Source organism: Talpa occidentalis, unplaced genomic scaffold (genome assembly GCF_014898055.3).
Source record: "Talpa occidentalis isolate TD23 unplaced genomic scaffold, MPIMG_talOcc4v2.1 talOcc4.15, whole genome shotgun sequence".
Classification (NCBI taxonomy): Eukaryota; Metazoa; Chordata; class Mammalia; order Eulipotyphla; family Talpidae; genus Talpa; species Talpa occidentalis.
The window spans coordinates 74,542,666-74,555,630 of NW_023601543.1; the positions used below are offsets into that span (position 1 = coordinate 74,542,666).

The 12,965-nt window shown below is 47.3% G+C and overlaps 2 protein-coding genes across 3 annotated transcripts; both read right to left on the reverse strand.

Annotated features, from left to right (window-relative positions):
* Window positions 1–354: 354 nt before the first annotated feature.
* LOC119246261 (melanoma-associated antigen B5-like) lies at window positions 355–9,305 on the reverse strand. Of its 2 annotated transcripts, none has more exons than XM_037512583.2 (2): window positions 9,268–9,305; window positions 355–1,502 (listed from the first exon to the last, which is right to left on the reverse strand). In XM_037512583.2, exon 2 carries the CDS (start codon window positions 1,439–1,441, stop codon window positions 452–454), a length of 990 nt encoding a protein of 329 aa, XP_037368480.1. In that variant the 5' UTR covers window positions 1,442–1,502; window positions 9,268–9,305; the 3' UTR covers window positions 355–451. The 2 variants fall into 2 exon arrangements, with proteins under 2 accessions (XP_037368480.1, XP_037368479.1); XM_037512582.2 differs by lacking the exon at window positions 9,268–9,305 and adding an exon at window positions 2,332–2,426.
* On the reverse strand, window positions 5,975–9,305 carry LOC119246257 (melanoma-associated antigen B4-like). The gene is made up of 2 exons (XM_037512579.2): window positions 9,268–9,305; window positions 5,975–7,512 (listed from the first exon to the last, which is right to left on the reverse strand). The coding sequence occupies exon 2, from the start codon at window positions 7,449–7,451 to the stop codon at window positions 6,381–6,383; it is 1,071 nt and encodes a 356-aa protein (XP_037368476.1). The 5' UTR covers window positions 7,452–7,512; window positions 9,268–9,305; the 3' UTR covers window positions 5,975–6,380.
* Window positions 9,306–12,965: the final 3,660 nt, after the last annotated feature.

Sequence of the window (12,965 nt, forward strand, 5' to 3'; positions counted from 1 at the left end):
TCTTCAAACTTAAACTTCCCCATCTCAAGGAATTTACACTTTACTGCTCTCCCCTGGAACACCTCCCTGTCCACCCATTCTTCTTCCTTGCCTATAAATCATAGAAGGTATCTCAGTAACTTTATATAATTGCAGCTCCTACTTTCTAAAGTTCTATGGTGTTCTCTTTGCATCTCCAGTACTAGTACTGGGCCTTCCAAGGAGCAGATGCTCTGTTGATGTTAGGGAAAATAAAACAGAAAGTGGTTAGTTGTCTAACTTGTTAACATCCCCTACATTGTTTAATAAGTTTATCGTTTAATTTTACAAAACAAAAGACTGCAAGGACTAAGAAGAATCAAGTTTGAGCATGATTTATTTTTTTCTTTTCCATCAGCTCAAAAATTGTACTGTGGGATTTTTTCAAGTTCCCACTCAAATCCCTATTGTGATGTCTTCACAAGCTTCAATATCAATAGGGGCGGGAGACGCTGCTGGGTGCTCCCAGGACATCATTGGCCATGGCGCTACCACCAGGCACAGCTGCAGCTCCAGTTTGAACTCTTTCTTGTTCCTCCCGTAAAGCTTCTTCGTATTGTTCTGTGAAGGTGCTAGGATCGGTCTCGTTGACTTTCGCTAAAAATTCTAAGACCTTCAACTTGCTCGTTTCAGCATAGGTTCGCGGGCCCCACAGAAATTCGTACTGAGCGGGGTCACTATTGGGTATCTGACGGTATTCCAGGTACTTCAGTTTCACCAGATCTTTCGTGATTAGCTTCCTAGGCTCTCCATAAACTAGGTGTTTCCTGCCAGCATAGATTCGCATCTTATTCAGGAATTTCCAAACGTCGTCTTCAGACGCACGGTTCCCCTTCATGAAGATGAAACCTAGGATCGTCATTAAGAGGCCGGTCTTGGGTAGCCCCCTGCCCGCTCGCACCCTCCCGTTGTTAGGGAGTTTCAGTTTGCTGACAAGGTCATATAAGTGAAGGGTGGGGTCAATTTCCTTTAAGTCAACTGCAAAGACCACCTCAATGCGCTCAGCAGCTCTCTTAAGGATCTCGGAAAAGTACCTTGGGTTGACAATCTTCAGTATATCTTCCTTCTTGATGGGTTGTTTCATTTTGTACTTGTACAGGAGGAACTGCTCCAGCATTGCCGTCTGCATAGTCAGAACATCGCCGAATGACATCTCAGTATTTGAGAGCTCAGGGGCATATGGATGAGTCTCATCTTGGTTGTTTTCTTCATTAGATGTTATGCCAGAAGTATCTGTGGGAGCCTCCTCGGAAGTGCTAATGGGCCCGGTAGCTGGTGCTATCTGGGGAATAGCCTCCAGGTCAGAAGAGGTGGAAGGAGCCGCCTCTGCTGTGGCCTGAACTCCTTGGTGATTATCAGAGGTAGCCCGCATCTGGTGGCGTTTCCTATGGGTGCGCGACTTGCTTTTCAGACCACGAGGCATGACGACTATGGTCAGGGACAGTGGTCAGGAATGTTAGTGGCAGGACAGCTGCTGAGAAGCCCTGGAGAGGAAGGTTGAAATGGTGTGAGCATTCTCAGCATGGAAATACCACCTGGACTGCAAGGCATTTCCCTTGAGGGCACTGCTCTAGGAACCCACAGGACCTCTGTCTCCTGATCCTTGGGATTAGCTCTCTTGGGAAACCTGTGATGGAAGCTAGTGTGGGTTCTAGGCTGCCTCCTGCCAGCCCTGCCTCAGACAGATGTGGTAACAGCGACTGGTAGTCTTCTAGGCTGAGGAAGTTCTCTTACTTCACATTCATGGATCATAAGGTCAACTGGTGGCAGATGGGGAGACCCCTTTCCTCTGATGCTCTGAAGCTGACATCACAAACCTCCTTGGGAACCATGAGGACCAAGGTCCTCAGCATATCATCCCTGTGCTGACTGCTCAGTGGGGAGTCTTCTGTCCTGGCTTCTTTGCGTTCTCAAACCTCATTAAATGGCCTTACTTTGGCTTCACATAGGGCCTAGTACCCTGGGATTTCACCTCCCATAGACCTCGTAATTTAAATTAGTGTTGGGTGAACGTCAGCCTGATAGCCCTGACCCAGGTCCTTAGAACTGAAACAGGGGCAGGGCTGGAATTATTGTTATCCTTTCTATTTAATGGTGGATAGTCTCTAAGTCCTTGACTTCACCCCTGTTGTGGTCTGGAAATTCCTCCCTCCCTCCCCCTCAGGTTTGTCCCCCATATGAAAGACAGCACCACCCTGAAAACCTCCCCAGAAGTGAGAATCTTCTCATCAACCATATCTTTCCTTGGTCTTCTGAGGCCCAGGGTGAGGAGTTAATTCTATGGTGCTCCCAATGTTAAGGGGAATGTGTTACCTTTGGTCCTCAGGGTATTCACCTTCACCTCCTACTGCTGCCCTTAGGCATATGCCTTGGACTAAGTACCTCACCCCTTATGACACGATAGGAGAAGCTGAGTATGTCACATCCTGTCAACAATGCCCTGGTGTCCTAGGCCACCAGCAAGGGTGGGGCTCTGAGGGGCCTTCTGAGGTCTGAGGGTAGAAGGTTTCCTATGTCCTCACTCAAGGTCCTTAACTTGCTTTCTGGCAGGGCCTAGGATTCTTTCTTTTGTTCACTTGAGTGGCCCCCCACACACACTGAGGGCCTCACATGTGTAACTCCCTTTCTGCAACATCGCTGACAGCCCTACCCAAAGATCTAAGGGCTGATAGTAGGAACAATCTCTGTGCCACTGCATGGTTCTGGGGTCCCTGATCCCCTCAGTTGACACTCTGTTCTGCCCATGTTCCCTGGCAGGGCTGGGATGTCTTTCTCTGCAGAAACACAGACCATAGCCCATGTTAAGCAAACCAAGTCTTTCACTTGCCACCCAGGAAACCACACTCTGAATCACCAGAAAGTCATTTCATAAAGGAGTTTATTACATTGGAGGTGGCCCCAAGGAGTTAGGGCTAATACCCTGAAAAAATTAAGTTCCCAGAATGGCAGGGGTGTTGTGATTATCTGGGGCTTGGGGGAGGGAAAGGAATGTGAGGAGGTGGGGGACATGAAGGGAGTGAGAAGCTTCATTTTCCCAGGTCCAAGGAGGTGCTGGGCAGCGCAGCCACCATGAGTTAAGGTGTCTTATCTTCTCTAGCGGAGTGTTCCTTGGTGGGTAAGAGCCCATAATGCCCAAGAGATGCTTGCCCTGCTGTTATCAACCTCACTGGGGTGGGGGGGAGCACAGAGAATTTTGGTTGATGTGACATAATTAGTTCTCATGGTTCCCAAGGGAATGTAGTTAGAGAATAAATCACAAGAATCACAAGAGGTGGCGGGGAGAGAGGTCTTAGTTTAAATTTTCTAACTTAGTTTAAATTTTCCAACAAAAAGGTCAATGTACAGAATAAGGGGAAGGGGGATCCAGCTGCACTTATTCCATGAGGTTCCCAGAGAGATGTCGGGAAACACCACAGGAGGCTGCTTCTTGCCAGTGTCCTGCGGGGATGACATTCGGACTGAGGATCCTTGGGGACCTACTGTTCGCAGTGGGGATGTACCCTCAGTTCCAGGGTCCTCACCAGGACTTCTGGCAGGCCCTGGGTTCCGTTTCCTCTCATTCAGAGCAGACCCAGGGCGCCCTTGGACCAAGACTCTCATGTCCAGAAGTGTAAGTGAGGGCCCTGCCTTGACCCTTTCTGTGACCCCAGTTATTATAGGGTGCTGTCTCCTCATTCATCAGCCTTCATTCTAACTCCCACCTCTTCTATGAAAGGGTTCCTGGGAAAGGCCACATCCCTCCAAACTCTTGATTAGTCTCCCTACTGCAAACCTTTCAGAGAAAGAGTCAAGTCCCAGGGGTGAAGTAAGGTGGGAAACTGCAGCAAAAGCTCAGGGCCCAGGACACAAGTCGTGCTATCCAAGAAAACACCCCGAATCCCGAATACTTCCTTTGCTTTGCCAGCAAGCCTTAGCCATTTATAAACCCCGACTTCTAATAGATTTACTTTCTACAAGGAAGGGACTTGATCTTTTGTGGTTCACTGACATTTCCTTTGTAGGTTATGATATTGTTGCCCAACACTATCCCTTCATCTCTTTCTTTATTCAATACTTGGCATTATTTTGGTGTTTTTATTGCATTTTCCTTGAGCTAAATGTTCCTAAACAATATGTGGGGGTCTGAAGCCCTTTTTTTTTTTTTTAAAGATTTATTTACTTATGCATACACGAACTAGGGTACAGGCCTGAAGTGCGGGAGGTGAGAGGATTCACCAGAGACAGAGTAGGGAACAGACCAGGCAGAGTTACTGAAATACACTGCTGAGAGGAGCAGCGGGTGAGCCAGGAGAGGTCTGCTGTGCTATATAGGTAGCTCCCTGGCCAGGAATCGAACTTATGCTGCAGTGGCTGTGGATCGCTTCATAGGTTGTGTCTTAACCCCTTGCATCACCACGGAGGCCCTGAAGCCTTGCTTTTTAATATTTTAGATTTCGGAATATGAGCCTAGAAAATGAATAAAGTCACACACAAAGTGTGCCCCTCGACTGGAGGACTGGTGGCACCCGGCTCTATAGGAATTCGGAGCTAGGGTCTAGTCCAGCTCTGTCACGCACCAGCCTTGAATATGAGAATACCCCAAGTACTTTAGCAGCAAAGTGAGCCTAATGAAGTCTACAATGCGGGACTATAGACACATATGTAACACATGTGAACTCCCTGGCACAGCGTCAGGCAAAGTCTGGTGCTTTAATGAATGGCTGGTAGCACTAAAGATCACTTTGATCCCAGATGATAGCAACGTTCCCTCATAGAAATATATTTCCATCCAATATTAGAGACTGTGCGACTCCAAACAATACAGTACTCCATTACAGCTGATATCCTGCTGGGCAGGTGAGAGTGAGTACTATTTCCCAGTAGTGCATTTGTGTCAGTACAGCTGTGGGGTGGTCTTCTCCCATTGCATGCAACACAAAGGACTAGCAACTTCTTCCCAGGTTCCTTTCCACCCAAACCATCCCCTACTTTCATCCATTTCATCACCACCAAGGATCGAGCCTTTCCTTAGAATTTGGCAAATAATGACACACATTACTTTAATTAGATCAAAATAATCTAATCAAATTGCCATTTTAATGGAATGAGTTCTGCTCATGAAAAGAGTGACAGTTTGGGCCTCTCTGGTGGCACAAGGGGTTAAGCACAGCACTGTGAAGCTATCCACAGCCTCTGCAGCACAAGTTCAATCCCAAGCTGGCCAGGGAGCAACCCACATGGCTCAGCAGACCTCTCCTGACTCACCCGCTGCTCCCCACAGCAGTGTGTTTCAGTCAGTCTGCCTGTTCTGTTCCCCACTCTGTCTCTGGTGAATCCTCTCACCCTCCGCACCTCTGGCCTGTACCCCAGTTCTTATATGCATAAATAAATATTCAAAACAAAACAAAACAAAAAAGAGTGACAGTTCAATAGATTCTTGAAATCCTACTTCAAGGAACCACTCACCTTTGCTTCTTAGAAACTCTCTGGACATGCCTCAAACATTTACTGTGTGCGCTATATTCAAGTGCCCAGAGCAAGCTCACAGGACCCCTTCCATTCACGACTCAGATGGAGATTTTCTCTGCTTTTCCCACAAACCAAGTAGCTAGTAGGATTGGTTCTCCACTCCAGGCATACTTAGTCTCTCAACTCTGAGATTCAACATCTGAGGACATGGCCCTCTAGACCACTCCTATATGACATCCTCTGGCCACCAAGCCTTCTGACTTAAATTACCACCCACCCAGGGAATGGCGCTTTCCAAGACCCAATGCTGATGATCAGGTAATGGGCATTTGATGGCTCTCACTTCATACTTGAATTATTTTCATATCATCCCCAGTAATACCGATGTAGCCTGCCAAAAAGCAGATGTCAAACGAATGGTAGAGAAATAAAAGGAAAAAATAAGTCAAGTTGATTCAAGTATATATCATTTATTTTAATAAGCAAAGAATAATAAGAAAAGGCGAGTGAAAAAATGACCAGTATTTACCCTTGTTCAGCCACTGAATTGTCCCAACTATTTTCCTGTGGGATTTGTTCTCATTTAACAAAAAACAAAAACCTGTGCCAATAACATGTGACCTCCTTGTACAGCAAAATATTTAAAATTTTTCACTTTGCTTACAAAGGACAAACTCTGACGATTAAATATGAACAGAAAGAAGTGTGTCATCCATGACAATAATCAACTTACATTATGAACAAGATAAACCTTAAATTAAAGAAAAGAACTATTAAAAAAATAGACCTACAAGTTACTCATTACAACAGGGAAAAATAGATTATCTTCTCTCTCCAAGCCATACTACTTGCCATTACCTAAAACACTGACAGCTCTCAACAACCACAGAGTGTAAAAGCTGCCCCAGGACTCCCTAGGTGCCGGGGGAGCTGGCGAGCTGGGCCCCAGAGGGCCCACGAGCCTTGGCTGTGGTGCCAACCCTGGCCGCGAATCGCATGCATGCCCTGTCTGCCTCATCAAACAGAGCCTCCTCGTACAGGTCGGGGAAGGCACTGGGGGTGGTATTGCTGAGCTTGGCTAGAACCTTCAGCACCTGCATTTTAGTGGTTTCCACATGGGCCCTGGGACCCCACAGGAACTCGTAGGTGGGGGGATCACTGCCTGGCACCTGGCGGTACTCCAGGTACTTATCTCTCACCAGATCTTGGGTGATGAACCTGCGGGGCTCCCCAAAGATGAGGTGCCTCCTGCCAGCGTGCACCCCCAGGACATGGAGGAAATCCCAGACCTGCTCCTCGGAGGCACGGTTGCCCTTCATGAAGATGACGCCCAGGAGCGCCAACAGGAAGCCCGTCTTGGGCAAGCCCACACTCCCCACCAAATCCTCTTCGCTGGGGATCGCCATCTTGCTGGCCAGCGTGTAGGAGGGGTTGCTGGGGTTGACTTCCTTCAACTCCAGGCCAAACACCAGGTCCATGCGATCCGCAGCTCTCTTGAGGATCTCGGGGAAGTGCTTCTTGTACTTCTTCTTGACCACCTTCAGCAAGGCTACCTGAGTGATGGGCTCCTTGCTTTTGTACTTCTGCAGCAGGAACTGAACCAGCATGCTGGCCTTCCTGGTGAGGGGATCCTTGCGGTAGGTCTCCATGGCGGCTGCCGCCTGGGAGGTGCTGCCGCTCGCCGCCTCTTGGCCCTGGGCACCTTCGTGGGCCCCCGGGCACGAGGCCCCTGCATCGGGACAGCGAGGACCCTGGGCCTGCTTGGGCTCCTGGGGAGGATCAGCAGCAGGGGAGCCAGGGGGAGCAGCCTCAGATTCAGCAGCAGGTGAGGAGTGGGGAGAAGATTCCTCCTCCTCTGCTGAGGCAGCCTGGGCCTGGGCCGGGGTCTGGGCCTCGGCCTGGGCCTCATTGAGACTCTGAGTCTCCTCCCGGGCCTGGTGACGTTTCTCCCGGGCCCGGATCTTACTCTTCTGACCGCGAGGCATGAGGACACTGGTCAGGGAGAGCAGGCACCAGTGTGGGCGGCAGAGTAAGTGATGGGGCCACCTGGAGGAGGGAGAATGAGAGGGTGTGAGCGCCCCCCACCAAGCAGATGCCTCCTTGGCTTTGAACAAGACTGCTTCTGGGGGGACCTGAGGGCACTACTCTAGAACCCCATGAGGCTCTTCTTCTCCAAGGTCCGACTGAACCGTGGAGGCAGATTATGTGGCCTCAGGGTTCAGCCTCCCAGCTGTCTGGAGGTATCCGGGTTGCCAGCAGAGCCTGCCAGCGGGAACCCCTCTGTTGGCGTGGGGTGTCCTCTCAATTCATGGGCAGGATTGTCAAGTTCATTGTTGGCAAGACCTGGGCGCCCAGGCCCCTCCCTGCTCTGCCGTGGAGACTTCACATTTCCATGACACGAGAAGGAAGTCCGAAGCGGCTTCAGCCCACCAGCCCCGGCAGAGTGCACCCACATCTGACTTATGTCTGTCCCAGACTTGTTGGAGTGCTCCCTTGTCATTCACAACCCTCACCTGGCCTCCAGGGAAGGCCTGGCAGGCCTCCTTGCTGCTCTCTGTTGGCTTCACCTTCACACCAAGGCTCTCAGCCCCTGGCACCTGCTATTCAGAAGCCAGAAGAGCCTCAACCTGATCTACCCGCCTTGGGCCATCAAGGGCTGGAAGCAGGCGGGTCACAATGTGCTGGTCAACTCTGTTCAGGCCTGGGTAGTCCCTCTGGCCTCACTCACTTCCCCCTCCTTGGGTCTCCTAGAGTCTGTGTCCCCCGTTTGCTTGAGGTCTATCTTCTCTTGCTAAGGTGAGCCCCCACCTGAGAGCTCCGGGAGGAATTGAGTCTGGTGTTATCTGACCGCATTCGCCTGGATTCTCCCCCAAGGAAAGCAGCAGCAGGCAAGCCAGCCCCGGCCCCTTTGTGACTGCTCGCGCAGGTTCTCAGGCAAGGCTCTCTTTGACCCCTGGGTGTATTTAAGACTCTTCCCTCTGCTGAAGTGTAACTCCGCCGCTCAGACCAAAGCCCTCACTTCTCTGTGAACCCCAAAGGGAAATGAGCAGCAGTTTTGCCTGACACAAATGCCTGGACCTCCCTGAATGACAGTGTTTAGGGATTCTGAGGCGTCCTTCTTGTTAGGGGTGAGTGGTTCCCGCAGTGACCACCTCCTCACCCCGACTCTTCCCACCAACTAGAAACCATGCCTCTGGTGACCAGTTGCCTGCCCCTCCCCTCAGACCAAGTCCCACACACAACCCTGCTTCCCAGTCTCCACGCCTTCGCAAACCCTGCTCCCCACCCCTCCTTTACCCTCCCTCCCGCCGTTCCCCACAATCCTTTATTGCCTCCAGCCCCTCTCGGCCCCCATCACCCCTTCCTCTTCCCCACCCACCACTTGCCCTAGCTCAGGCTCCACACACTCGCGGAGGGCCGAGAGAGCCAGCACCAAGTGAAGACATTTGCCCTGACCCTCCCAGGCCTCCGTCAGGAGCGCGACCCCGTGAGGCCCCGTTCTGGCCTATGGCGCCCTCTCCGTTGTCACGAGGGCTGTCTAGGCGAAGGTCACTCCTCAGGGCCCGGGAATGTCCCTCCAGTGACCTGAGAATCTCCCCGCCATGGACCAAAGCCTTTATTCCCCACGGTCCCGTTGGGAAGCAAACCCACTTGGGGCCTAGCAGCCATTTTGGGGCCTCCCGGGCCACGAGCAGGGGCGCTGGGCGCGTCCGCCTGGCCACCTTGGGAGGGGCTGGAAGAGATTGGGGTTTGGAGGGGAAGGGCTCGCTGTCCCGCTCGGCACACATCACACGTTCACACCTGGCAAGTCTTCAGACTTCTTCCTCAGATTACTGCCGGCAACAGCTGTCTCAGGAGACCTCAGGTCCCTCAGCACGTTTACCAGGAAGTCGTCGAGGCCCACTTCCGGGCAGGACCATCTGGGCCTCCCAGAATGACCCGCGGTGGAGGGGGCGTGGCTAGTGTGAAGGGGCTGCGTGCTTGAGGTTGAATCACGAAGGACTTTCAAGAGGGTCTTTCGTTGACTCTTAGTGCCTCGTTCTTCTGTGTGCTGAGCTCAGTCATGTGGTCTTAGACAATAATTACATGTCCCTGAGATACCCCACTGGAAAATATTTGGGGATTCTAAGCCAGCTCGTTTGCGTCTTCCCCAGCCTCAGTCAGGGACCGGGGAGTGGTGGAAGCTCGTTTCTGGTGTGTCTTCTGTGTATTCTTCTTCACTTCTTTCTCAATCTTCCCTTGACTCCCTGTGGATGCTGTTTTATCCCCTCTGCTCTTTGTATCAAGGGTAGGCAGCCTGGTAGACTGGTTGAATAACTCCCAATCTTTTTGTATAGTTTAGAAGAATTTACAGGTCATGGTAATTAGTTTTTGCTTCACCATTTCATTAACAGGTTTCTAAACCTGGCTAGTCTCATAACATTTTGATGGTGTCTTGGGTTGGACTATAGTTTCAGTTTATATTGTGTGATTAAAGATTTTTATTTATGGAAATTTTTAATCATTTGTATTTCACTAAAGCATTTCACTAAAATCACTATATTTTACTAAAAATCTATTTGAATTTTCATATTTAAAAATGTGATATTTAAATATAATCCTTTCATTGTCAAGATGAAGATATTCATCAGCAGCAACCCTCAATTTTTTATTATAAAGACTTTATTATAAAGATTCTGAAAACTTATACAACAGTGCAGGAAATAAGCCATTACCTGATATTCATCACCAGCAATCCTCAATTTTTATATATAGATTCTTGTTCATATTAAGTTATGTGTTTATTTTGTGTGTTTATTTGTTTATTAGCAAGTCGTTGATAACAATTTGCACGTCCACTCAAATATTATGATGTCTTTTCCTACTTACTGGTGACATTGGCGGTCAGCATCTTTATCCATTAACCCATTAAAAACTGGAGGGCAAGAATTCTCTAATCCTAAAATCTTTTTAGTTTATTACCTGGAATTCTTTAGGTATACTTATTCTTTGTCCACTGTTTTTTTTTTTTTTTTTTATCTTGAGATATTGGTAAATGCTTATTTGTAGTGTTCTCTTATAATTGCCCAATCCCTTCTACACCTAAGTTTTGCACAATTTTATTTATCTATTATGACTTATTTTAGCTACTTTCATTTGTGATTGCAATACTTATAAAAACCATTATATAAATCCTTGCAGAGAATTGGTTTTCAGTAATTGGCTCTTCTGTTATCTAAATCATCACTTTTGCATTTATCTTCATTATTTCCTACCTTCTACTTCTTTGTGTTTAATATGCTATTCTTTCTCTAGCTCCTTGAGTTGTTTTGATGTTCTGAACATTTTTCTAGTAAATGTGTTTAATGAAAAAAAAGAGCATTAAGAGAGATGAATTCAACTTATGAACACTTTGAGCAATACACATAAAGCTCTATAATACTATTGTTGAAAACACCCCAAGAGGTAGTTGCTGATTTTCTGACTACTGCATTTGTCAATTACTGAGAGAGGTGTACTGAAGTAACCAATTGTAATAGTGGATTTGTCTCACTAGTGCTTCCTCATGTATTTTGACATTATGTTTTTTGGGTGCGTGCACACTAAGAATTGTTATAACTTCTTAGAGAATTAGCCCTTTATCGATATATTTATCTTTATCTTGTTATTGATTTAATGCCCCTTTTTTTAAGATTTCTTTATTAATGCATACAAGAACTGGGGTACAGGCCAGAGGGGTGAGAGGATTCACCAAAGACAGAGCAGGGAAAAGAACAGGCAGATTGACCAAAATACACTGCTGAGGGGAGCAGCAGGTGAGACAAGAGAGGTCTGCTGCACCGTGTGGGTTGCTTCCTGGCTGGGGATCGAACTCTTGCTGCAGTGGCAGCTGACAGACTCATAGGCCATGTTCCAACCCTTTGCGCCACAAGGGCGGCCCCTAATGACCTTCTTTATCCCTGATAATGTCTTTGATTTTAGTTTTGCCTTCTCTGAAAGGAATATAGCTAATCCAGTTTTTTCTTCATTTGTATTTTCCATCCTCTTACTTTAATTTGTATATTTAAGGTCAGTTTCTCATGAACAACATATGGTCTTGTTTTTCTATATTGAACTGTCATTATTTTACATCTTTGTTCATTTCTTTCACAAAAAAAGTATTTCTTTCCTCAGGTGTGGTCACCAGAGTGCTTCCATTACCAGATTATCCATAATCCTCCACCCTAGTACATTGTGTTACTCTCCCCCTTTATTCTCCCTTCCCCTTTTCCACCCCTCCCCCTGCCCTCCTGGATGCTTCATATCTATGGTCAGTTTTCAAGAGTGTTTTTTAAAGTTTCTCTTTGTCTGATCCTTAGTTTGGTTTCTCTAGATTCCACATATAAAGTGAAACCATGTGGTATTTATCTTTCTCCTTCTGGCTTATTTCACTGAGCATACTCTCTTCCAGCTCCATCCATGTTGCCACCAATGGCATGAGTTTATCTTTTTTGACCAGTGAGTAGTATTCCACTGTGTATAAATACCTCATCTGCTTGATTCCCTCAACTGTCCTGGGGCATTTAGATTGTTTCCATATCTTGGCTATTGTACTTAATGCTACAATAAACATGGGAGTGCGGGCCTCCTTTCAAACTGGTGTTTTTGTCTTCTTCAGGTAAGTATGTTAGGAATGGAATGGCTGTATTTTGAGAAAACTCCATTCCATTTTCCATAGGGACTGGACCCGTCTACGTTCCCACCAGCAGTGTGAGAGGGTCCTTTTTCTTCACATCACTGCCTTTTAAAGTACTTATTGATGTAGATGGATTGATATCTGCCAAATTTGTTACTATTATCTATTTGTTGCTTTTGTTCTTCTTTTTGTCTTTCATGCTTTTGTTCCCTTCTTTGGTTTTAATTGAATAATTGATATGATTACATTTTCTTTAATTTTTAGCATATTAAAAATTATGTTAATTTTTCACTTTTTTTTGTGTGTGTGGGACCCTCACCAGCGGCCGGGGAATGAACCTGCACTGCAGAGGCTGCTGGTAGCCTAGCAGCCCAGTGCTCTACCGCTGCACCACCAGGGGAAGCCCTAATTTTTCACTTTTTTGAGGGGATGCCCCAGAGTTTGCAATATATATGTACAGCTAATCCAAGTCCACATTCAAATAGTGCACTACCAATTCACAGGTAGCGCCAATTCCTCCATTCCTATTTCTTATAACGTTGTGGTCATTCATTTTACCTACTTGTAAGGCATAAGTACTGAATATATCATTGCTTTTATTATTCTGAACTATCTGTTAGATCACATAAGAAAAAATTAAAATATTTTCTTTTACCCTCCTTTATTCCTTCTCTAACTCTCTTCGTATCTTTATGTAGACGTGAGTTTCTGACCTATGTTATTTTATTCTATTCTCTGAAGAACTTCTTTTTAACATTTTTTTCTTACCCATCTCCTTGAGGGTCAGTGCCCAGCCAAACAAGGTTGGCCTAAAGCAGGGCCGCTGAGGCCCAAAAGCTTGCCT

Excerpts from the sequence above, each read along its gene's own strand:
- LOC119246261 (XM_037512583.2), bottom strand. The coding sequence starts at position 1,441 with ATGCCTCGTGGTCTGAAAAGCAAGTCGCGCACCCATAGGAAACGCCAC.
- LOC119246257 (XM_037512579.2), bottom strand. The coding sequence starts at position 7,451 with ATGCCTCGCGGTCAGAAGAGTAAGATCCGGGCCCGGGAGAAACGTCAC.